Source organism: Haliotis rufescens, unplaced genomic scaffold (genome assembly GCF_023055435.1).
Source record: "Haliotis rufescens isolate VD_foot unplaced genomic scaffold, xgHalRufe1.0.p SCAF_10, whole genome shotgun sequence".
NCBI lineage: Eukaryota > Metazoa > Mollusca > Gastropoda > Lepetellida > Haliotidae > Haliotis > Haliotis rufescens.
In genome coordinates, this window is record NW_025963780.1 from 42,095,771 (window position 1) to 42,122,066 (window position 26,296).

Here is a 26,296-nt window from a genome sequence, read left to right on the forward strand (position 1 = left end):
ACTATTAATTCCTCACAAAACATGAAAAAAAAGACAAGAGGGTGAACGGCAGCAAAAAACTTTATATCTTGAAAAAGAAATGTATCGACGAAACGACAAGTTTCTAGTCTGCTGCAGGCGTCCAGCGTCGCCTAGTGATTTATGATCCAGTGGTGGAAGAAAGGAACGCTGCTCATGACGGAGGGTAGCGTCCCCTGGCACGAGCTCTCCCCCCACGAGAATATACCCACTAGGACGCCGTTACACACCATCGGACCCCCGTTGTCGTACTGTGGGGTAGAAAAAGGAAACAAGTTCAACGACATTGTAAAGTCCAAAACATATAATATACCACACGACGCAATACAAGACTCTGATAGTCCAGGCTTCAGCGTGTCAGAGTATAATATTGTGTGTGCTAGGATATTAACACTTGAGTATGATATTGGGTGGAGATTTCAATTGAGTCGGGGGGTACGGACTGTCTGTCAATGATGCAGGGTTGCGGGGCTTTGGCGTGTGTCGAACCCAGGATAACTCGAGGATCCAGTGATCTTTATTATTCTTGGCTTAAAACCTAAGGCAATTCGGGCTTTCCCCTAACATCAACCTGACGCGCCGTGATATAACTGAAATACTGTTCAAAACGGAATCACATCACATCACATCACATCACATCACTCAATCACCCATCACAATGTTAGTATCTTTGAAAGCGGACCAAGTGATTGCATACATTATGTTTGGCTGTTCGGCGTCTTCCAAAAGATGCACAGAGTTGCCTCCCTTGCAACACAACTTGTTGTAAACATATTCTATTAAATGTGCTCTCACTTCAAGTTATGGTTTCAGCCGAGTGTGTTGTCATGTATCATCAGTGTGGGTCGTGGGCAGTATAGAATGACGAATATCCCCAGTGTTAAATGTTTGGGATACAGTTAGAATGGACTGAACATCGCCATTTCGAGCAATCATTCATCTATGAGGGTGGCATCCAATTTACTTGTACCATCTGCATAAACGATAGGACTCAAGAATTCTTAAATCGGATGCCAAGACAAACGAAGGGGTACGCCGGATGCCAAGTCAAAGGAAGAGATGTGCCGGATGCCAAGTCAAACGAAGAGATATGCCGGATGCCAAGTCAAACGAAGAGATATGCCGGATGCCAAGTCAAACGAGGAGGTATGCCGGATGCCAAGTCAAACGAAGAGATATGCTGGATGCCAAGACAAACGAAGAGGTATGCCGGATGCCAAGACAAACGAGGAGGTATGCCGGATGCCAAGACAAACGAAGAGGTATGCCGGATGCCAAGTCAAAGGAAGAGGTGCCGGATGCCAAGACAAACGAAGAGATATGCCGGATGCCAAGACAAACGAGGGGGTATGCCGGATGCCAAGACAAACGAAGAGATATGCCGGATGCCATGACAAACGAAGAGATATGCCGGATGCCAAGACAAACGAAGAGGTGCCGGATGCTAAAAGTTGGGTATTGAGGTGGACCACGTTGATAAACCTGATATCATTATCTGAGAGGGGCGGTGAGTTAACCCGGTGGTTAACACGTTCGCTCGTCACGCCGAAGACCCGGGTTCGATTTCCCAACGTGGGTACAATGTGTGAAGCCAATTTTCCGGTGTCCACCGCCGTGATATTGCTGGAACATTGCTAAAAACGGCGTAAAACCACACTCACTCACTCCACTATCGTAACAGACATAACAGAACAGAATGACCTGACAAAGTTGATATCATTGTGGGTGGCATAGAAAGAGAGGAAAATATTCCTTTTATTATGTATTTTCTTACTGTCCAAGGACAGATGGACTTCGATATCAATATTATTTTTACAGATATAAACAGTATATCTCATCAATAAATACATAATAAATTGATACATACAACCTCGAGTTATCCTGGGTTCGACACAACCAAAACTGATGAATGAAGAACACAAGGTATACACAGGGACCATATCATAGTTCGACACAAGGGTGTTTGACTGTACCATGTAACGGAAAATATATCGAGTTATCCGAAGTTCGAGACAGGCGGAGTGCCGATATTAGATACTGACAATTTAATTTCTGTCAAGTAACCTCATATTAATTAAAATATATTAAATAATATATCGAATTTAAAGAATTTCAATATTTCACTTTAATTTCTATGAAACTCACGTGACACGCGGCTTCCCCTGCGGTGCCGAGCATGCAGACGTGGCTGGGGTAGATTAGGGTGTTTGGGACGGCAGCCCACAGACCAACACAGGCGGCGTTAGAGATGGCGGTGAACGTGGCCTTGGACGGGGTGTCCTTCAACTCCTCCGACCCTGCAACGGCAGCAGCGATTTGTGTTTACTTTCAACATGCTCATGGGTGTGTGTGTGTGTGTGTGTGTGTGTGTGTGTGTGTGTGTGGGATGAGCTACCCCAACTAGACATGGTACAACTCCCCAGCTGAGTTGCCCCAACCAGAGATGGTACAACTCACCAGCTGAGCTACCCCAACTAGGGATGGTACAACTCACCAGATGAGCTACCCCAACCAGAGATGGTACAACTCCCAAGCTGAGCTACCCCAGCCAGAGAGTATACAACTCACCAGCTGAGCTACCCCAACTAGGGATGGTACAACTCACCAGATGAGCTACCAAAACCAGACATGGTACAACTCACCAGCTGAGCTACCCCAACCAGAGATGGTACAACTCACCAGATGAGCTACCCAAACCAGAGATGGTACAACTCACCAGCTGAGCTACCCCAACCAGAGAGTATACAACTCACCAGCTAAGCTACCCCAACCAGAGATGGTACAACTCACCAGCTGAGCTACCCCAACCAGAGATGGTACAACTCCCCAGCTGAGCTACCCCAACCAGAGATGGTACAACTCACCAGATGAGCTACCCCAACCAGACATGGTACAACTCACCAGCTGAGCTACCCCAACTAGAGATGGTACAACTCACCAGATGAGCTACCCCAGCCACATATGGTACAACTCCCCAGCTGAGCTACCCCAACTAGAGATGGTACAACTCCCCAGCTGAGCTACCCCTACCAGAGAGTATACAACTCACCAGCTGAGCTACCCCAACTAGGGATGGTACAACTCACCAGATGAGCTACCCAAACCAGACATGGTACAACTCACCAGCTGAGCTACCCCAACCAGAGATGGTACAACTCACCAGATGAGCTACCCCAACTAGAGATGGTACAACTCCCCAGCTGAGCTACCCCAACCAGAGAGTATACAACTCACCAGCTAAGCTACCCCAACTAGAGAGTATACAACTCCCCAGCTGAGCTACCCCAACCAGAGATGGTACAACTCACCAGCTGAGCTACCCCAACCAGAGATGGTACAACTCACCAGCTGAGCTACCCCAACCAGAGAAGGTACAACTCACCAGCTGAGCTACCCCAACTAGAGATGGTACAACTCACCAGCTGAGCTTCCCCAACTAGAGATGGTACAACTCACCAGCTGAGCTACCCCAACCAGAGATGGTACAACTCACCAGCTGAGCTACCCCAACTAGAGATGGTACAACTCACCAGCTGAGCTACTCCAACCAGAGATGGTACAACTCACCAGCTGAGCTACCCCAACTAGACATGGTACAACTCACCAGCTGAGTTGCCCCAACTAGAGATGGTACAACTCATCAGCTGAGCTACCCCAACCAGTGATGGTACAACTCACCAGCTGAGCTACCCCAACCAGAGATGGTACAACTCCCCAGCTGAGCTACCCAAACCAGAGATGGTACAACTCCCCAGCTGAGCTACCCCTACCAGAGAGTATACAACTCACCAGCTAAGCTACCCCAACTAGTGATGGTACAACTCACCAGCTGTGCTACCCCAACCAGAGATGGTGCAATCGATTCCGGTGAAGTCGGCCCCGTGGTCAGCCAGGGGTATGGTGGAGATAGCGCTGCTGTTGGTGTCGGCGTGTTCTGACAAATGAATGATGGCGATATCGTTTGGAAATCCGACAGCGTTACCGTTGTAGTCGGGATACTAAAACAGAAATAGGAGACATTAACTTTCAATTGGTCTAACACTGTGATCCCGAGTCCAAACGTCAATCCCTTGAATAGCATTATTCCACTTCTCCGGCACCAAAGAAACAGTACTTCAAGATTAGTAAAGAAAGTTATGGCCACCGTATTCTGGGATGCAAAGGGTGTGATCCTTGTTGATTACTTAGAAAGTCAAAAGACGATTACAGGTGCCTACTATACTGATTTGCTTCACCGCCTGACATATTCTATCAAAGAAAAGCGGGACGAATGCTGACTGCTGGAGTTCTACTATTTCATGGCAATGCCTCTTCTCACACCTCTCGACTTGCAAAGGCTGGGAAAATGTGGGTTCGAAGAGCTTCCTCACCCTCCACCCTCGCCAGGCCTAAACTGAAAGAACACCTTCGTGGTAAGCGCTATGATGACAACGATGACCTCAAAGCTGCAGTGAATAAGTTTTTCAGGTTCGATTCAGAAAACATATTTCTTACAGGAATTGAAAAGTTTCGCTATCGATATGAGAAGCGTTTTGAAAAGCAGGGAGATTACGTTGAAAAAAAATCAAAAACACTTTCACAATTGTTGGTTTTGTTTGTTAGTCTTTGAACGTTTTTGACCAGCCCTCGTATCAAAATCCTGTGGCTATCAGTACTCAACATTCTGTAGCCATGAGTACTCAGGTTTTCACGACACCATACCTTAGGAGGTAAACTGCTGCTCAGCGTTCTGTACCTGACGAGGTTAACAGCTGCTCAGCGTTCTGTACCTGACGTGGTTAACAGCTGCTCAGCGTTCTGTACCTGACGAGGTTAACAGTAGCTCGGCGTTCTGTACCTGATGAGGTTAACAGCTGCTCGGCGTTCTGTACCTGATGAGGTTAACTGTAGCTCGGCGTTCTGTACCTGACGAGGTTAACTGCTGCTCGGCGTTCTGTACCTGACGAGGTTAACTGCTGCTCAGCGTTCTGTACCTGACGAGGTTAACTGTAGCTCGGTCTTCTGTACCTGACGGGGTTAACAGTAGCTCGGCGTTCTGTACCTGACGGGGTTAACAGCTGCTCAGCGTTCTGTACCTGACGAGGTTAACTGCTGCTCAGCGTTCTGTACTGTACCTGAAGAGGTTAACTGCTGCTCAGCGTTCTGTACTGTACCTGACGAGGTTAACTGCTGCTCGGCGTTCTGTGCCTGAAGAGGTTAACTGCTGCTCAGCGTTCTGTGCCTGACGAGGTTAACAGCTGCTCGGCGTTCTGTACCTGACGAGGTTAACTGCTGCTCAGCGTTCTGTACCTGACGAGGTTAACTGCTGCTCGGCGTTCTGTACCTGAAGAGGTTAACTGCTGCTCGGCGTTCTGTACCTGACGAGGTTAACTGCTGCTCGGCGTTCTGTACCTGACGAGGTTAACTGCTGCTCAGCGTTCTGTACCTGAAGAGGTTAACTGCTGCTCGGCGTTCTGTACCTGAAGAGGTTAACTGCTGCTCGGCGTTCTGTACCTGACGAGGTTAACTGCTGCTCGGCGTTCTGTACCTGACGAGGTTAACTGCTGCTCGGCGTTCTGTACCTGACGAGGTTAACTGCTGCTCGGCGTTCTGTGCCTGACGAGGTTAACAGCTGCTCGGCGTTCTGTACCTGACGTGGTTAACAGCTGCTCAGCGTTCTGTACCTGACAAGGTTAACTGCTGCTCGGCGTTCTGTACCTGACGAGGTTAACTGCTGCTCGGCGTTCTGTACCTGAAGAGGTTAACTGCTGCTCGGCGTTCTGTACCTGACGAGGTTAACAGCTGCTCGGCGTTCTGTACCTGACGAGGTTAACTGCTGCTCGGCGTTCTGTACCTGAAGAGGTTAACTGCTGCTCGGCGTTCTGTGCCTGACGAGGTTAACAGCTGCTCAGCGTTCTGTACCTGACGAGGTTAACTGCTGCTCGGCGTTCTGTACCTGAAGAGGTTAACTGCTGCTCGGCGTTCTGTACCTGACGAGGTTAACAGCTGCTCGGCGTTCTGTACCTGACGAGGTTAACTGTAGCTCGGCGTTCTGTACCTGACGAGGTTAACTGCTGCTCGGCGTTCTGTACCTGACGAGGTTAACTGCTGCTCGGCGTTCTGTACCTGAAGAGGTTAACTGCTGCTCGGCGTTCTGTACCTGAAGAGGTTAACTGCTGTTCAGCGTTCTGTACCTGACGAAGTTAACTGCTTTTCGGCGTTCTGTACCTGTACCTACTGACAGTTCTCAAGCTATACCCAGTTCATATCCATAGTTGCCGTGCTTATTGACTAAGGCTTTGGACTATTTCGTAGCTGTTACTACTGACTATAGCGTTATATACTCACTATAATGTAATTCAGGACTCGAATAAACTGTTCAGTTCCATCGACCAAACTGAGGCTTTGTTCCCCAAGTACCACACGGTAGTCTGCCGCTCTGAAACCAGTTTGCAAACATCAGACGGTGGCAGTAAACATACTGGTTTAAACGTAGGGCAATGTTACCTGAAGACTCAACCATGCAACCTGACTTTGGAAGCGAGCGTGAACGAAGCCCATTCACCTTGAACGCACCCCTGTACCTCGCTAGTTACATGAGTGACCCTGACCCCAAACTTTCTTCTTTTCCCTTGTCAGTCACACGACCGTATTGTTTAAATAGCTATCATCAAGACCTCACCTCATAATGAGGTATAGTGAGGGCCATTATTGTTCACATGGTTGACAACTAGCTCGTTTTTCCTTCCTACACTTGCATGTTTGACCTCCTGGCAAGATACTTGAGGGCGTCTAAAGTGAGCCGAAAAGTAACTTTTGTCAAGTTCTTAAGAAAAGAAAATATGAGCATGTCCTTAAGCCAAGATGGTTTTTTGACCCAATGGACTGACTGTATTTATCTATATGTTCTAAGAAACCTAGTTTTGGTTAAGAAATAAACGCATCTTGAAAAGTCTGAACTCAGCCTGTACACTTTGTGTTGCTATAAGCATATATTGATATAAATAGACTTTTGTTTGCAAATTTCTTAAATGATGCAGAGGCTTTAGCCCAAGGGGGGGGGGGGGGGGGGGGGGGGGGGGGCTTATCACACATTGTCCTTTTCGTCAGTATTTTACCTATACTTCCGTCAGTATAAACTGGAATCTAAAAATGGTTAGAATTCGGGTCTTTTTACTGCTTACTTGAAAAGTGAGTGAGTGAGTGAGTTGGGTTTAAACAGTATTCCAGTTATGTCACGGATGTTTTTATGTTCATATTCTTTCCACATGTTTTAAATCTTCCAAATGGCAGTGGACCCATTGACCCCTTCATCACACCCTCCCCTTTGTAAACCCTATCCTTTGTAAACCCCACCCTTTATAAACCCTACCCTTTGTAAACCCTCCCCTTTGTAAACTCTCTGTAAACCATATCCTTTGTAAACCCTCTGTAAACCCTATCTTTTGTAAACCCTACCCTTTGTAAACCCTCCCCTTTGTAAACTCTCTGTAAACCATATCCTTTGTAAACCCTCTGTAAACCCTATCCTTTGTAAACCCTCCCCTTTGTAAACCCTTTCCTTTGTAAACCCTACCCTTTGTAAACCCTACCCCTTGTAAACCCTATTCTTTGTAAATCCTATTCTTTGTGTAACCCTACACCTACCTTTGTAAACCCTACCCTCTGTAAACCCTACCCTTTGTAAACCCTCCCCTTTGTAAACCCTACCCTTTGCAAACCCTATTCTTTGTAAACCCTATTCTTTGTAAACCCTCCCCTTTGTAAACCCTCCCCTTTGTAAACCCTATCCTTTGTAAACCCTATCCTTTGTAAACCCTCCCCTTTGTAAACCCTATCCTTTGTAAACCCTACCCTTTGTAAACCCTACCCTTTGTAAACCCTCCCCTTTGTAAACCCTCCCCTTTGTAAACCCTATCCTTTGTAAACCCTACCCTTTGTAAACCCTACCCTTTGTAAACCCTTCCCTTTGTAACCCTACCCTTTGTAAACCCTACCCACCCTACCCTTTGTAAACGCTACCCTTTGAAAACCCTACCCTTGGCAAACCACATCGTTTGTACGTGAACGACCTACATCCCCGAGATGCAGTGAGCTGCGGTGAGGACTCTGGTCTCGCTGATGAGGGAGCCTCCACACAGGTGGTACCAGGCGTTGAGGCTGTGGAGCTGCACGGAGGCGAGGTAGGGCAGCTCACCGGGGGTCAGCGGAGTCCCCCCAGCAATCCGGGAGCCTGGCCGGGCCGACACACAGCCTGAGGTGGGAGGAGAAGCAGGGAATCAACAAACTCGAGCCTAACTCTCTATATTCAGTCCGGACAAACAAGCCTTAAGTCATGGGACCCATTCCACAAAGCGATCTTAGCGGTGTGACTATCGTAGGTTTGAGTTAAAGTATGGGCGTTACGATCACCTTAGCGCTTGGATTGCTTCATACATAGAACTTACACTGATAAAAATGGTTCTGATCCTAGACTTCGGAGAGCCTTTTTGACGTGAGTGGTGAATTCAAAACACTAGGTTTGTTTGTTTGTTTTGTGTGCTGTTTAACGCCGCACTCGGCAATATTCAAGCTATATGACGGCGGTTGGTAAATAATCGGGTCTGGACCCCACAATCCAGTGATTGACATCATGAGTTTCGATCCATGCAATTGAGGTACGATGACATGCATCAACCAAGTCATCGAACCTGACCACTCATTCCCGTTAGTCGCCTCTTACGACAAGCATAGCCGCCTTTTACGGCAAGCATGGGTTGCTGAAGACCTATTCTTCCCCGGATCTTCACGGGTCTCAAAACGCTAGGGAATAATCATGTACTGTAAATACAGAACCGTTACTGGACGAGGCCTCGTCCGAACTTATTTCACGTACTCGCCTATTCCTGCTGTCACAGGGATCTTGAAGGACAAATAATTATGTTGATACTGATAACAAAAACTAAATGTATTCAAGTAACATTTCATTTCTTGCACAATTCAGAAATTCAAATTTACCTCGATCTAAAACAGATTTCCTTCCGTCAGCATCTTACCGTGCTGGTTAGTTTCACTTTTGTAATCGTCTAAAACATTCACGTGTCTTACCTCCCAGGTCCAGCTGACGCCGTGATTATAACTTAAATACTGTTAAAATCGGCGTTACATCCAACGCAATCACTTACAGATAAACAATCTGTTTCCTCTGATATATTGTTAACTTAAAGATGATTATACAATTGTGTGCAATTCTTACGCGAGTACTCACCAATGATCACGAGAAGCGCTAGGTACAGCATGGCGAAACGTTATGGAAAAGCGGTATTGTATATCTCGCAGCTTAGGGCGTGAATTAGCGAGAACTACATGATGGTAGATTACAGTATCCCCTCTCTTGTGCATCTGTCGGGTCTCCCACCATCACTTGCCTCATTCAGACACAGTCCCGTGTCAGCCGAGGTTGTATATGACTCATGTTTCGATATAAAAATAATGCACACTGCAGAAACCCACTGCACTGCATAGCAATATGTTGGGAACTGAATTTCTGGTGTGTTTCTTTTTTATATTACGTATCATAGCGGCTTGACATTAACAAGCAGCTATCATGTTGACAGCGGTTTGCGTTATGGAGAAGTTATTAGTGTGTTAAGATGGGAAGGGGGCAGATGTATAAACTATGTGTGTCAATAACATATCATAACAGCTGAAATGTGTGAGTGAGTGAGTGAAAATAGTTATATGTCACGTTCAGCTATATTGCAGCCAATAATGTTGGCTTTACTCATAATACTTATATGCGGAATCGAACTTTAATATTTGGCTTTTACACCTAGGTTACCCCGCCCACAACCCCCATGCCATGGCAATGACTGATTTGTGTACTGGCGCATTGTCCTGATAGAATTCCACACTTTTTCTCAGCTTCCAACGTCTGTTTTGGTCTCTTACAATAAGCTACTGACAAGACTTACTCAAATTGTATCTTGTTTTTATTCAAACTTCATCTCACTTTGATTTCAAAGTATGTTTGTTTGACTCGTATTATTCTTGAAACTTTATTTGTGAGATCTGTTCTAACCCTTTCACATTAGGGTCCTGGGCACTGATGCCACGAAACTGGGCCATTAGATAGTTCGGTCCCGCTACAGAAAAGATTTTCGAAACTGCAATCTATTAGAAGATTGAGAAACAGTCGATAAACGTGTCAAAACCTTTCACATTAATTATGTCACATTTTGAAACTGCTGAGGATTCATGTCTGACCCGGCGCCCGAACATTTCATATTCTGGGAGAAGGCATCTTTCCGAGGCAAGGGAGGTAACTGACGATAACAGTCCTGTTTTCCACCCTTGCCGAACTAGACCGGAAGTAACTCTTTGATTGGACTAGCGAGACTATGCATAGTCTAATCAAACTCGCGTTACGACCCTCCAGAACAACATGGAGACGTCCACGCAGATTTCGGTCGGTCGCAGGATTTGCAAAGTATGTGTCCCGACAACTGGGCGTCGACATATATTTTCTGTATATTGTCTGTTCATGTTTTAATCAACTTGCTCAAGTGTTGTGCTACAATCCACATGCTGATGGCGGAATCCCGCGACACTGTCGCTAGTGTCAGGTATTTGTATGATAGGGATTTACCACGACCTTCCTTGACGAAACGAAAATGTCTTTTCGTTCCTGCAAAGCATTGCTATTAGCACTGGTTGTCTGTGAGGCAGGAATGTGAAACTTTTCTCCGATTAACCTGGGGTCCCCCCTTCGGGATATTGCTAAAAGTGGCCTAAAACCATTACATCCCAACGCTCACTCACTTCAACACAGGGTGTATTTGATTAGTGTTGAGTTAGTATTTAACCATGGTTCAGTCATGCATAGTATGCTCCAAAATAATTACATTTTTGTGTTTCATGTAGGCCAAAGGCTTGGCTAATTATGATAAATTCTAATCCACGCCTTTATCAACAGCAACAGCTGAAGCAGAGGTACCACGGTTATTATTATTATTGTTATATACAGATTAAAATAAAAAATGCAGCAAAGAGGGTTTGGCTGATCCTGGCACAGTCAGGCTGGTTAGGCTCAGCAGCAGCACAGGGCCCTTGCCCCCTCTACACGCAGCCCAGACAGCGAATGGGACTTCTCCCGGGAAGCCTTCTGCATTACCCAGATTGTCAGAATGGCTGTATTCATGGTAGCAAACCCGGGCACTCTCCCAATGTCAGTCAACAGATTGGGAGGTACCAAACCTGAGGCACAGAGGACAATGGGGAGTCGGGCAACTTGGTACTTGGGATGCAAGCGTGACATTTCGAAAGCGAGGTCCGCATATTTGCCATGTCTTTCCTGAATCTTGTCAATCACATTAGTGGCTAAAGGGACAGAAGATTCAATGATATAAATGATTTCATTGGATTTATCAAAAGGGACAAATTCGGGTTTGTTGGCCTGGATACATCTGAGGCTGTATACGGGCCTATTCCAAAGAATTTTGTATTGATCATTTCCCATGACGCCCTCTACATATTCCGGGTCGTACCATGGATGGACCTCTGTAACAAAACCACAAGCATGGCGAAGACGGTAATAAAATGATCGAGCCACACTATCATGTCGTTTAAGATACTGTGTTTGTGCCAAAGCCGGGCATCCACTGACAATGTGTTGGACAGTCTCATTAAATTCATTACATAATCTACATTTCATATTTACATTTTGATGCAAAATTACACATTGACGGTTTCGAGTGGGAAGTGACTGGTCCTGAGCAGCAAACAGAAAGCATTCTGTTTCACTTTTCAAGCCAGCCGACCTCATCCAAGCGAAGGACTCTGCAGGGTTGCTGATCTTCTCAACACACTGCACATAAACTCGATGCAGTGGTCGTTCAGATAGCCTCTCCTTGAAAAACTGAGTCTGGGCCGATTTGATTTGGCACTTCGCTTGGTTGTCACTCATTTCTGTACCGTCCAGCAATACAGAGCCATCAACAAAATCAACACTGACATTGAGATTATGTCCCACATCTATTATTATGACTCTGTTGTTGTTGTAGTTGTAGTTGTTGCTTCTGCTGTTATTTTGTTAAATGTATGTGTATGGTGATGGTTGACACTAGCAGTTAAAGTAAACTGTAGTATAATAAAAAGATTCAAGTCAAGAACACAACATGAAAGCACCTTACAGAGGGAATATATAATAATATATATTATTTTATTTTATCTTGAATTGAAAGAAGAAAATGCTTTTTGTCGGGAATAGGTAGAACTGTATGTTGTCAGCATAGTCGCTGTAGGCGTCCAGCGACGCCTAGTTAGCCTCGATCCAGGTGCGGAAGTACGGAATACTGGCCATGACGGCAGGTAGCGTCCCCTCGCACGAGCTGTCCCCCCAGGAGATGAGGCCGACGAGGACGCCGTTACACACCATCGGACCCCCGTTGTCGTACTGCACAAGAAGGAGGAACAGGTTACCTGACTGTATTATTGCAAAAACGTGTAACTATCATGTCATTTCGCATGTTCGCCCTTTTGAAGAAAAAGGTTGGACATATTGCGATTTCAAAATATTTAAATGTGAAATTAGGACCCAAAACGAATTGAAACTCACAACTTGTCAATTTGATAATTTAATGTGTGCGGGGTGAGGGGGGTGGGGGCGCCTGGGGTCTCAGACTTTTACTTCACTTTGGTGAAATCCACAAACACGGGTATGGTGCTGAGGAACCTGGAAATATAATCAGGGCGAACCAGGATTCGAACCCGCGACCATATGTTTCTGACCTGACAACTCTTCACGGCCATATTCAAACCCCAGAAGGGGCGGTCGGGTAGCCTAGTGGTTAAAGCGTTCGCTCGTCACGCCAGAGACCCGGGTTCGAATCCCGACATGGGTACAATGTGTGAAGCCAATTTCTGGTGTCCCCCGCCGTGATATTGCTGGAATATTGCTAAAAGCGGCGTAAAACCAAACTCACTCACTCACTCACTCAAACCCTAGAAACCCTACGTCTAAGAGAAACGTTTAAATAAAACTAAGTTTCAACTTCTTTTTATATTCCGACCAATCATATTTAGCGACATGTATACAAAGTAATGAAACTGGTCCGGGGGCACATCTGAGTTAATTGCGATCTCTGCCGACAGGGGTCAGGGAGGACAATAGTTCAATCAAGAGCAGCTCAAGCAGAAATATGTCCTCGCAATTCATGGCTGAATGCCTACATCAACTATATATATATCACAATATTCACGGTTGGAAAGTGCTCTATTCCAGATTGTATTGACACTAATAAATGATAAAGGTTGTATACAGGTTGTAAACACTCTATTTACAAATCCTGTTGGGAAGGCGACAGAAACAAAGTTTCCTCAAAGGTAGCAGGGGCGGTAGGGTAGCCTAGTGGTTAAAGCGTTCGCTAGTCACGCCCGGGTGTGGGATCGAACACGATACATGTTGGTTACCCCACAGCCCGTAATACATCCGTACTATGAAGGGCGGTGTGTGTGTGTGTGTGTGTGTGTGTGGGGGGGGGGGGGGGGGGGGGGGGGGGTTCCAACTATCTTATCTTAGGTCATTATTGTGCGATGATTTAAAGCAGCAGAGTTGGAGCTCTGAGACGGAGGACTCACGTGACACGCGGCTTGCCCCGCGGTGCCGACCATGCAGACGTGGCTGGGGAGAATGATGGTGTTGGAGACGGGGGCCCACAGGCTGGCGCAGGCGGCGTTAGAGATGGCGGGGAACGTGGCTTTTGACGGCGTGTCCTGAAGTGCCACTGACCCTGTAACAACAGCGTGTGTGTGTGTGATATAGCAAGCAATGAGAAGTCATCTGATCAAAGTTTAAACTATTTCAAACAGCCTGTAAGCAAGGACCAGATTACCCAGTCTTGGTGATAAACCGTCAAAGCCAGAGATGGTTCAAGAGAGCAGTAAGCTACACACGGCAAATACGTTACAACTCCCAAGTAAAGCTTCACATACAAGAGAGTGTAGTCTGTCATACATACCCTGATACAAATATATCCAATACAGCCCATGCAAGTATATAATGTTTGGCAAGTCTAGATTACTGCAGTAGCTGAAAATGAAGAGTCTCTGGGCTCTTTTTATAATATTTTTTATTTAGATAATTTAACAACTGTATTATTTACAACCAGTAAAGCTATCCCATCCGGAGAGTATACAACTCACCAGTAAAGCTATTACCTCCGGAGAGAATACAACTCACCAGTAAAACTATTACCTCCGGAGAGAATACAACTCACCAGTAAAGCTTTCCCATCCGGAGAGTATACAACTCACCAGTAAAGCTATCCCATCCGGATAGTATACAACTCACCAGTAAAGCTTTCCCATCCGGAGAGTATACAACTTATAAGTAAAACTATTCCATCCGGAGAGTATACAACTCACCAGCAAAGCTATCCCATCCGGATAGTATACAACTCACCAGTAAAACTATTCCATCCGGTGAGTATACAACTCACCAGTAAAGTTATCCCATCCGGAGAGTATGCAACTCACCAGCAAAGCTATCCCATCCGGAGAGTATACAACTCACCAGTAAAACTATTACCTCCGGAGAGTTTACAACTCACCAGTAAAGCTACCCCAACCAGAGATGGTACAACTCACCAGTAAAACTATCCCATCCGGAGATGGTACAACTCACCAGTAAAACTATCCCATCCGGAGAGTTTACAACTCACCAGTAAAGCTATCCCATCCGGAGAGTATACAACTCACCAGTAAAGCTACCCCAACCAGAGATTGTACAACTCCCCAGCTGAGCTACCCCAGCCAGAGATGGTACAACTCACCAGCTGAGCTATTCCAACTAGAGATGGTACAACTCCCCAGCTGAGCTACCCCAGCCAGAGATTGTACAACTCCCCAGCTGAGCTACCCCAGCCAGAGATGGTACAACTCCCCAGCTGAGCTACCCCAGCCAGAGATGGTACAACTCCCCAGCTGAGCTATTCCAACTAGAGATGGTTCAACTCCCCAGCTGAGCTACCCCAGCAAGAGATGGTACAACTCCCCAGCTGAGCTATTCCAACCAGAGATGGTACAACTCACCAGCTGAGCTACCCCAACCAGAGATGGTACAACTCACCAGCTAAGCTACCCCAGCCAGAGTTGGTACAACTGCCCAGCTGAGCTACCCCAACTAGAGATGGTACAACTCACCAGCTGAGCTACCCCCAACTAGACATGGTACGACTCATCAGCTAAGCTACCCCACCAGAGATGGTACAACTTACCAGCTAAGCTATCCCAACCAGAGATGGTACAACTCCCAAGCTTAGCTACCCCAACTAGAGATGGTACAACTCACCAGTAAAGCTACCCCAACTAGAGATGGTACAACTCACCAGCTGAGCTACCCCAACCAGAGATGGTACAACTCCCCAGCTGAGCTGCCCCAGCCAGAGATGGTACAACTCACTAGCTGAGCTATTCCAACTAGAGATTATACAACTCCCCAGCTGAGCTACCCCAGCCAGAGATGGTACAACTCCCCAGCTGAGCTATTCCAACTAGAGATGGTACAACTCACCAGCTGAGCTATTCCAACTAGAGATGGTACAACTCCCCAGCTGAGCTACCCCAGCCAGAGATTGTACAACTCCCCAGCTGAGCTACCCCAGCCAGAGATGGTACAACTCCCCAGCTGAGCTACCCCAGCCAGAGATGGTACAACTCCCCAGCTGAGCTATTCCAACTAGAGATGGTTCAACTCCCCAGCTGAGCTACCCCAGCAAGAGATGGTACAACTCCCCAGCTGAGCTATTCCAACCAGAGATGGTACAACTCCCCAGCTGAGCTATTCCAACTAGAGATGGTACAACTCACCAGCTGAGCTATTCCAACTAGAGATGGTACAACTCCCCAGCTGAGCTACCCCAGCCAGAGATTGTACAACTCCCCAGCTGAGCTACCCCAGCCAGAGATGGTACAACTCCCCAGCTGAGCTACCCCAGCCAGAGATGGTACAACTCCCCAGCTGAGCTATTCCAACTAGAGATGGTTCAACTCCCCAGCTGAGCTACCCCAGCAAGAGATGGTACAACTCCCCAGCTGAGCTATTCCAACCAGAGATGGTACAACTCACCAGCTGAGCTACCCCAACCAGAGATGGTACAACTCACCAGCTAAGCTACCCCAGCCAGAGTTGGTACAACTGCCCAGCTGAGCTACCCCAACTAGAGATGGTACAACTCACCAGCTGAGCTACCCCCAACTAGACATGGTACGACTCATCAGCTAAGCTACCCCACCAGAGATGGTACAACTTACCAGCTAAGCTATCCCAACCAGAGATGGTACAACTCCCAAGCTTAGCTACCCCAACTAGAGATGGTACAACTCACCAGTAAAGCTACCCCAACCAGAGATGGTACAACTCACCAGCTGAGCTACCCCAACCAGAGATGGTACAACTCCCCAGCTGAGCTGCCCCAGCCAGAGATGGTACAACTCACTAGCTGAGCTATTCCAACTAGAGATTGTACAACTCCCCAGCTGAGCTACCCCAGCCAGAGATGGTACAACTCACCAGCTGAGCTATTCCAACTAGAGATGGTACAACTCCCCAGCTGAGCTACCCCAGCCAGAGATTGTACAACTCCCCAGCTGAGCTACCCCAGCCAGAGATGGTACAACTCCCCAGCTGAGCTACCCCAGCCAGAGATGGTACAACTCCCCAGCTGAGCTATTCCAACCAGAGATGGTACAACTCACCAGCTGAGCTACCCCAACCAGAGATGGTACAACTCACCAGCTAAGCTACCCCAGCCAGAGTTGATACGACTCACCAGCTAAGGTACCCCAACCAGAGATGGTACAACTGCCCAGTTGAGCTGCCCCAGCCAGAGATGGTACGACTCACCAGCTGAGCTGCCCAACCAGAGATGGTACATCTCACCAGTAAAGCTACCCCAACCAGAGATGGTACAACTCACCAGCTGAGCTACCCCACCAGAGATGGTACAACTCACCAGTAAAGCTATCCCATCCGGAGAGTATACAACTCACCAGCTAAGCTACCCCAACCAGAGATGGTACAACTCACCAGCTGAGCTACCCCAACCAGAGATGGTACAACTCCCCAGCTGAGCTACCCCAACCACACATGGTACAACTCACCAGCTGAGCTGCCCCAACCAGAGATGGTACAACTCACCAGCTGAGCTGCCCCAACCAGAGATGGTACAACTCACCAGCTGAGCTACCCCAACCAGACATGGTACAACTCACCAGCTGAGCTACCCCAACCAGAGATGGTACAACTCACCAGCTAAGCTACCCCAACCAGAGATGGTACAATCGACTCCGGTGAAGTCGGCTCCGGCATCAGCGAGGGGTATGATGCCAATTGCGCTGTTGCTGGTATCGGCGTTGTTTGCCAAAGTAACAATGGCGATGTCGTTGGGGAAACCAGCAGCGTTGCCGTTGTAGTCGGGATGCTAAAATAGAAAACGCAACCTCTGTATCGCCGACAAAACATACTGAGAGGGAAGGATATGACAGAAGCTCTTAAATCATACATCAACCGTAATTCAGAACCTTTTTCGAAGTAACATTTGAACCCCGATGAACCGCATAAATACCTTCGCATTATTGAAACATACCCCACACCCGAAGTTAAAGGCAGCCATAAAAAAGCGATACCCAAGGCTGGAGACCTACAATGTCACGTGAATTAAACACGTCATAGTTGAATTCCCCTTCTGCACACGACACCGTTGTTACAACTACCAATCAGGGCGCTACAAATACCACGATGATGTAAGGCTCGTTTTGGAACTAAGCAGCGATCGGAATGATCGGTCGATGACTACCTTTAAGAACAATCACTTACTGTGACAAAGCTCGCAATAGAGGCGTACTCCTCCGTTCCGTCGACTTGACTCAGGCTGTGTTCCCCCAGTACGATTCTGTAGTCTGTTGCCCTATAAACGTATAACGTCAAATGAGAATATTCACTGTCGATGATCTGAAACAAATTCCATTTGGCGAAATACGCAAAAAAAAGAGCGATTGATATATATGAGTTGATCACTTTTTTAAATCACTGATGACGCCAGGTGTTCGCGAAAGTGTAAAGCATGTCCCGCCCTACTGATCGCACCCGCCATACACTCAATGTGCATAAAAAAGTAAGAAAGTGTTCGTTGCCGGACGCCGGACATAAGTAGTCCTGTCATACATCGGGCTGCAAACAGTAGAGTCTTCACCAAACATCATTTCTTAAAGGGGAAGTGTACACGCAAAAGTTACTTTCTTTCTTTTTCTAAACAAAACGCAATTTTAGAATTAGTTAGTATCTGTGTTTGAAAATATACACTCATTTTCACAGTGAAAGTAGGAAGCTCACAATAGTGTGAAAATGATATGCCGTTATGAGGCCTTCGTTTTTCGAGCTAAACAGGCCTGAGTTATACCCCTTAGATTATGACGTAATTGGTGCCAATTCAACTGGGTCCCTGTCTATACTCAACGCAAAAGATATCAAGTACCAGTTTGCGGCCTATTGGAAGAGCGTCCGCCTGGAGAGCGGAAGGTCGTGGGTTCGATCCCTGGCCGAGTCATACCAAAAGACGTTTAAACATAGTACTTATTGTTACCCTATCGGGCGCTAGGCCCATAAGGGGCTAAAACAAGTACAAGGACTGGTTGACTCGGAGTCAGTAGGCTGTGTCTGAGTGGAGTATTCATATTAAACTGCGGCATGGTATCTGAGTGGGCTAGCACTATAAATCGGCATTAGTCCGGACACACGTGCATGCACGTCGCTATATACGTAAGTGCAATAATCTTGGACGCCCCATTTCACCTCACCTCATCTCACCTCAATTCTTAAGCAGAAAATGTGTTTTTATTGTCAAAGAGGAAATCAGCTTGGTGTTGCGTGACAGTCAGTTCTTTGGGGTCGACCATTCGGTATATTTAATTATGCAACACGTCTTAGGGGAAGGGGGCCGAAATATATAATTCCAAATATTACCAAGATTGAAAATTGTTTCTGGGACATACTTGAACAAAATGTGTTGTTTATACATTTGTCCGGCTTCTGTTTCATTGAAAAGAAAATGGGCTTCACACATTATACCCGTGTTGTGAATCGAACCAGGGTCTTCGGTGTGACGAGCGAACGCTTTAACCACTAGGCTTCCCGCCCGCCCTTCTGTCTTGATGCACTGACTGAAAAACGTTTCTATCGCAAACAAACATCAACACACCTTTCCACACCAACTCCGCTCCAACGATGTAAAAACGTACAGGTGAAATTTCAAGATGCTATGTTGAAATTTATTTATTAGTGTCATTACAATTTGGAGGAGAGAGACCTTTCCAAGATATAAATTACATCTAGATGCATACTAAGTTGACATTTCAATATAATGATTTTGAAAAGTTGAAATGTAAAGAATATAACTAAGTCTTGAAATCTTAACGTATGTTTCTTGAAATTTCAACTTAGCATCTTGAAATTTCAACTTACTCTCTTGAAATTTCAAGAAGAAAAGAAAAGAACAAGTGGCCCTAAGAGGCTTCTGTAGTTTCGTTTCTCTGTCAACTTACGCGCCAGAGATGCAGTGAGCTGCGGTGAGGACTCTGGTCTCGCTGATGAGGGTGCCTCCACACAGATGGTACCAGGCGTTGGAGCTGTGGAGCTGCACGGAGGCGAGGTAAGGCAGCTCACCGGGGGTCAGCGGAGTCCCCCCAGCAATCCGGGAGCCTGGCCGGGCCGACACACAGCCTGGAGTGGGAGGAGAAACACTTGATGCACAAAGATGGCGTGAATCAGTTGGGTTGTACGCCGAATCAGAGACCACATAATAGATCTATTATATGGTCTCTGGCCGAATGAAGAATTATTAATGATTTCAGTCATACCATGATGGTTGTTAATGTGAGTGGGATGAATGAATGTATGAAGGAACGAACGAACGAACGAACGAAAGTACATGTAGGTTTTACCTGCAGTCATCTTCCAGATATAAACAGAAACAATGTGGTTGTCCACGACATCGTGGCACGACACCAAACACACAGTCAGGTCATGCGTGCTCGTTAGGCGTCTCTGAGGACAACATGGATATACTGGGGGCCTGATTTCCCAGGTATATGTCGGGTGCAACATGAGAGCAACGGGAAGGCGTATACCGCTTCTGAAAACCCTCGAGGACATGTGTGGTGAAACGAAGGATCACAGTCGGGCGATCTATGCCCTCCGTCACTTTAGGGCGCACAGCGGACAAACGTGACGTCAGCATGAGATACGATGCACGCCATAATGCTACTAATGCCACCATCACACCAAAGTAGTTCTATCCCTTTCTACCCCGTTCTAAACAAAATACTAGAACGGGCTGTAATCACGGTAGAACGCGTAGTTTGGCGTAAAATACGATGCTAGTTCGTTCATAAGCAGTCCTCAATACGTCTATCTCGTTCTTAGCCAGTCTGCAGTCCGTTTGTATCCAGTTCAAATCGTGTAAAAGTGCCCGTTCACCTCAACCCGACAACGTTTCGAAGCAGTTCGAGCACGTCCGTAGCCGTTCTCAACCCGTTCTTAACCAGTTCAACCTCTTTCTACCTCGTTAACAATACGTCCAAGCCAGTTCTAACTAATTCTTAACCCGACCAACTCGTTCGCAGTACGTCCTCATCTCGTCCCAAGTGCGTGTATATTCGCGTCCTGGCCCGTCCTGGCCCGACTCCTATGGATACCGAGCGCGTTGTAGCCAGACTTCATTCAAGTTCAGGGCTCCGAGCTGTACACATCATGCCAAAGAGAAGTCGACCCGGTCGATGTGCACACGTACTGAAATTTATGTCGGACTGCACCACGTCGTAACACGTCCCTAGTAGGGTCGAAGTACGGCAATTCCGTTCGAAGTATTCAATTCCGTTCGCAATACGTCTTTCTCGTTTTAAGTACGTTGTCAATCCGAATAATTGCAGAAAGGGATGGACGGGATAAAATTTGGAGCAGACTCAAAGTTCTAGAGCACCCTCCCCGTCCAAGCCCGTCCATGAAGTTCGTAAAAAGACTGTCAATAGTTGCTACTACGTCCACAACGTTCATACACAGTTGGAGCCCGTTCGACAACATTTTCACGAACGTATTGTGAACTAGTTTGGTGTGATGGGGGTAACATACATTTGGACAGGTCACGGATTTGATGTTCAAATGTATTCCACATATTTACGTATACGTCATGACGTCACCACCAGATCCGCTTCCTGAAGACAAACAAGAGACTCCTGGTGTCTAAAAGTTTTTGGGGGTGGGTTTTGTTGCTCTTTTTGGTTGTTTAACGCCGCACTCAGCAATATTCCAGCTATAAGACGGCGGTCTGTAAATAATCGAGGCCACACCAGAAACTCCACTGACATCATGAGCATCGATCCTTGCAGTTGGGATACAATGACATGCATCAATCAAGTCAGCAAGCCTGACCACCCGATCCCGTTAGTCGCCTCTTACGAAAATGTCCCAAAGTGCAAAATCAAAGACTGCTCTTTGAAAGATGTGTTCGGATACTTGTCAGAACTGACACCTAAACTTCTGATCCCGGTATTCCACGGTAATTCTCGGTATTTCCCGGTACCACCCGGTATATCAGACAACAATGGGACAGCCGATGGGTGTTATTAATAGACATAGTTGACTGCAGCACGCACACATGTGACACAAAAAATGAATGTCATTGTGTACGATGCAATAGAGTCGACAATGGCAGAACGATCTCAGACAACATTATTAGATAGTAAACGATAATGAACGGTAACGGTCTTTGGAATGTTACATAAAACAATCGTCTCAGAAAATGCGTCAACAAAATAGTTATGCTTCAGACCGTTGAAAAAAAAAATGTATGCCACAAGAAATTTTTGCAAGAAATTTGTTATTTTGTTTATATAGGCTCGTAGGTTTAAGGAACAAAAACACCTGGTTTTGCAGCTGTAGCTGAAAATATATTTTGTCTCCGTACAAAACCCCAGGACCACCACACTCACTCACTCACTCACTCACTCACTCACACCCCGATTATGTTTCTAGGTTTGTCAGCACCATACCCGTGCTCGTGGGTTTCACCGAAGTGGTAAACGTCTGAGACCTGCCTCACTTCGGGCTTTCCTCCCACATTAAGCTGACACGCCGTGATATAACTGGAATACTGTTAAAAGCGGCGTTAAACCCAACTCACTCACTCACTCACACACTCACACACAGAGCCAGAGCAGGACTTAGAGACACCGCACCACACACGTGGCCGAAGACTGTAACAGAGCAGGACTTAGAGACACTGCACCACACACATGGCCGAAGACTGTAACAGAGCAGGACTTAGAGACACCGCACCACACAGGTGGCCGGAGACTGTAACAGAGCAGGACTTAGAGACACTGCACCACACACATGGCCGAAGACTGTAACAGAGCAGGACTTAGAGACACTGCACAACACAGGTGGCCGGAGACTGTAACAGAGCAGGACTTAGAGACACCGCACCACACACGTGGCCGAAGTCTGTAACAGAGCAGGACTTAGAGACACTGCACCACACAGGTGGCCGAAGACTGTAACAGAGCAGGACTTAGAGACACCGCACCACACAGGTGGCCGAAGTCTGTAACAGAGCAGGACTTAGAGACACCGCACCACACACGTGGCCGAAGACTGTAACAGAGCAGGACTTAGAGACACCGCACCACACACGTGGCCGAAGTCTGTAACAGAGCAGGACTTAGAGACACCGCACCACACACGTGGCCGAAGACTGTAACAGAGCAGGACTTAGAGACACTGCACCACACACGTGGCCGAAGTCTGTAACAGAGCAGGACTTAGAGACACTGCACCACACAGGTGGCCGAAGTCTGTAACAGAGCATGGGCAAATGTACAACTACAGGAATCACGGTCGGTCAAGGCCGAGAAACACATTGTAACGGTATCTTGTACTCAGTTGTCTCGCACCTTTCACTCGTACCCTTACACATGCTGTCACGTGGAGAACAAGTGTTCAGAGTTGGCAAATCAGATACAAAATCGATGTCTGTTTTCTCATGACTCACCCGCCCCTAAAAACTGCTCGTGCATTTTTATATTTTCATTAAATAATGATTATTCCACCTGAAATTACGTTCTTGTGTTTTGCACACGCTATGCCATTCATAGTGAGTGACATTCGCAAAGGTCACCATGACCTCAAAATCTCATTAATATCAGACCTTAGTGATCGCAACCGTTAAACATGCAAGAACTGATTTTAAGAGATCGCCATCATGCCATCGGCCCGCCTCTTCATACGTCAAGTTGGGTGCGTGGCCCAAATGGGTCACGTGGTTATTGAGAATCAATTTTACTTGTATAGACGAGTAACCTACTAAAATATATTAATTAATTTATTCATAAGGAAAACGCATAGGCACACGTTTCCCGACATAGGTAGCCCTCTCGCAAAGTGTTTACAATGTTAGCGTCGTATGATAATACAATTGAGAAATGTACAAATGTTTTTCATTTATGTAAATATATTAGTGCGGTTGATATACTTATGGACTGAGAGAAACACGTGTACATTTTTGTTGTAGCTGAGATAGAAGATCCCTTTTAACAATACTTACATATCAAAAAGTACATAAGCAGTGATAAACGTTTTCACATGGAGAACTAAAGAGCTATGAAAAACCAATTGTAAATAAGTCAACTGCACGAGTAGCGTAATATTGTAAGCTATATATTGTACTTCCTTAAACCACAGGTAAATAAGAAGGAGCATTTAGTTTGTATTTTGATTTAAAAAGAAATTAGAGTATTGGACTCTCTGATTAATAGGTGCACATCATCCCTTAATTTAAGAGCAGATGAATAAAATGACTATCAAAACAATTGTGTTCTTGTGATGGTGTTGATATATTTCATGCATTTGTTAACTTGTACACAGATATTGTTACAACGGTGTTTGGTTACCAAATGGGAGGAGGTTACATCGGTATTTTATGAAACAAGCGGAGTTTGCGATATATTCCTCTTTATGCAAGTATATTCCAACCAGTTTCAAGATAAAGAGCACCACGGGAGCATATTTCGGTTACCCGGTAACTACACGCGCTGCTCTAACTTGAGATTGTCAAGTTTTTCTTTTAATTTTAATGAGCAACCATCCCACACCTCACAAGCATATTCAAAGCAGAATGTATGAAAATGGTATATTTAAAGTTCACAGACTTTTTATTTAACATACACAGTTTCACATGGAATTAATCATTTTTGCAATAGGCTTTTATGAAAATTGTAATATTTAAGACCACTAATTCTTACCACCCAAAGAGAATGTTATACCAAGTTGTCTTTAGAATCAAATTATAAGCATATGTACGGCATATATACAGCACATGGACAGGACCAAGAAATAGTTCGTTATATCCGTCAGTTCGTTATAAGCGTGTTCGTTATAAACGTTGTTGACTGTATTATAAATACAAGGCCCGAGGACCGAGCCTTCTGGCACTCACAGTGGTAAAAAAATAAGGATTTGGCAAAGCCCATTTTAAAAATACTTTTTGATATCTATGGCCTAAATAACTTCTTGACAGTTTAACACGTTACCTTGTGTACCTGTCCTTTAATTTTGCACAAATCCTCTGTGAAATACACGATCGATAGCCTTTGACACGTCACAAAATATCATACAATAATCCCCACTCTTATCTAAAGCATTACATACATTATGATAGAGTTTTATGAGTTGATGAACAGTGGAATGTCCAGGTTGGAAGTCTGACTGATATTTAAACAATAGCTTCTTATCAAGAAAAAACTAGACATATACTTTAAAACCCCTCTTTCAATATCTTTCCAGCACAACTATTAGCGATACTGGACGACAGTTGGACGATAGTTGGACGAAGCATTCTGTTTCGTGTGAAGCCTCATGACATGTGCCTCTTTCCCTGAACTAGATACAAAATTTATTTATTTATTTATTTATTTATTTATTTATTTATTTATTTATTTATTTATTTATTTATTTATTTATTCATTCATTCATTCATTCATTCATTCATTCATTCATTCATTCATTCATTTATTTATTTGACAAAATAGTTTGCTAATTGAATCAGCGATATATTTTAATAATTTGTGGCTTATGCTGTGTTCCACATGCTTTGTTTACAGGGAGACTCAGATATTTTTGTTTCCACAACACTAATTGTATGAGTAGCTGACCACGTGGTTCAAGGTAACGAAGCCACAATAATTTTGTTTAGGCAGTTTAAATTTCGTTTAATATAGGATACGGCCCAATGTCTGTCAGCACCATACCCGTGTTCGTGGTTTCACTGAGTTGGAAACATGTTTGCATGTACAGCTGGTATCAACACTTCGGTCTTTTCACGCACAAGAAGTCGAGCCTGAGTGGGGCACAGAGTCATACTCTCTTCAGTGGCGGGGGCATGGATGACCCAGTCGTCTAAGGCGAGACCTGCATCACTTCGGGCTTTCCTCCCACATTAAACTGACACGCCGCGATCTATCTGGAATACTGTTAAAAGCGGCGTTAAACCCAACTCACTCACTCTTCAGTAGCGCCAAACCCTAAACCCATTTGCATGTTCTCAAACCTAACTTGACTACTCACCAGTGATCGCTAGAAGCACAAGGTACAGCATGGCGAAAAAAGACAGCAGTATTGTAAATCTCGCAGGTAAGGTCAGTAAATAGCGTGAACTACAAACTGGTAGATTAATATATACCCTCTCTTGTCCATCTGTCGGGTCTCTCACCTTCATCACCTGCTACATACTCGAGGTAGCCACGTGGACGACGGCACGACGTGGGACCAGCATGTCCTCTTGAGGTGTACCCTTCGTCATTTTGTGAGATATAGCTGAAAATGTCCAAACAAATCATGGTGACGTCCATTCTGCGGTGGAGGACAAATTTACGCATTACCGACTAATTTCATTTCAATAGTATAATTCTTTCTCGCGGTAATCACCCTCTGAATATCCAGGTTAGAATTGGTCTTCAGCAATACATGCTAGTTGTAAGTGGCGACTAACGGGATCGAGTGGTCAGACTCGCTGATTTGGTTGAAACATGTCGTCGTATCCCATATGCTATTATCGATGCTCATGATGTCAGTCACTGGACTGTGTGGTCCCGATTAAATTATTTACAGACCGCCGTCAAACAGCTGGAAATGTGCTGAGTGTCGTTAGGCAATAAACAAACAAAGAAAGTGCACTTTTATCGTCCGAGTGAAGTTTACGGATTAACGGGG

General features: G+C 45.7%; 2 protein-coding genes across 2 annotated transcripts; both read right to left on the reverse strand.

Moving 5' to 3' along the window:
* Window positions 1–42: 42 nt before the first annotated feature.
* Window positions 43–9,400, reverse strand: LOC124146751 (chymotrypsin-like serine proteinase). Its single transcript, XM_046517204.2, has 6 exons — window positions 9,245–9,400; window positions 8,074–8,251; window positions 6,346–6,436; window positions 3,845–4,016; window positions 2,164–2,315; window positions 43–269 (listed from the first exon to the last, which is right to left on the reverse strand). The coding sequence occupies exons 1-6, from the start codon at window positions 9,273–9,275 to the stop codon at window positions 132–134; spliced, it is 762 nt and encodes a 253-aa protein (XP_046373160.2). The 5' UTR covers window positions 9,276–9,400; the 3' UTR covers window positions 43–131.
* A 2,763-nt stretch (window positions 9,401–12,163) lies between these two features.
* Window positions 12,164–25,779, reverse strand: LOC124146749 (chymotrypsin-like serine proteinase). Its single transcript, XM_048390852.1, has 6 exons — window positions 25,652–25,779; window positions 19,576–19,753; window positions 17,852–17,942; window positions 17,285–17,456; window positions 13,615–13,766; window positions 12,164–12,430 (listed from the first exon to the last, which is right to left on the reverse strand). The coding sequence occupies exons 1-6, from the start codon at window positions 25,680–25,682 to the stop codon at window positions 12,293–12,295; spliced, it is 762 nt and encodes a 253-aa protein (XP_048246809.1). The 5' UTR covers window positions 25,683–25,779; the 3' UTR covers window positions 12,164–12,292.
* Between the last annotated feature and the right edge of the window lie 517 nt (window positions 25,780–26,296).

Excerpts from the sequence above, each read along its gene's own strand:
- LOC124146749 (XM_048390852.1), bottom strand. The coding sequence starts at position 25,682 with ATGCTGTACCTTGTGCTTCTAGCGATCACTG. Across the intron at positions 17,457-17,851 it reads CTATTGCGAGCTTTGTCACA|CATCCCGACTACAACGGCAA; the intron begins GTAAGTGATTGT and ends TTTCTATTTTAG. Across the intron at positions 12,431-13,614 it reads CGGGGCAAGCCGCGTGTCAC|TACGACAACGGGGGTCCGAT; the intron begins GTGAGTCCTCCG and ends CTTCTTGTGCAG.
- LOC124146751 (XM_046517204.2), bottom strand. The coding sequence starts at position 9,275 with ATGCTGTACCTAGCGCTTCTCGTGATCATTG. Across the intron at positions 8,252-9,244 it reads AGCGCTTCTCGTGATCATTG|GCTGTGTGTCGGCCCGGCCA; the intron begins GTGAGTACTCGC and ends CTCCCACCTCAG. Across the intron at positions 270-2,163 it reads CAGGGGAAGCCGCGTGTCAC|TACGACAACGGGGGTCCGAT; the intron begins GTGAGTTTCATA and ends TCTACCCCACAG.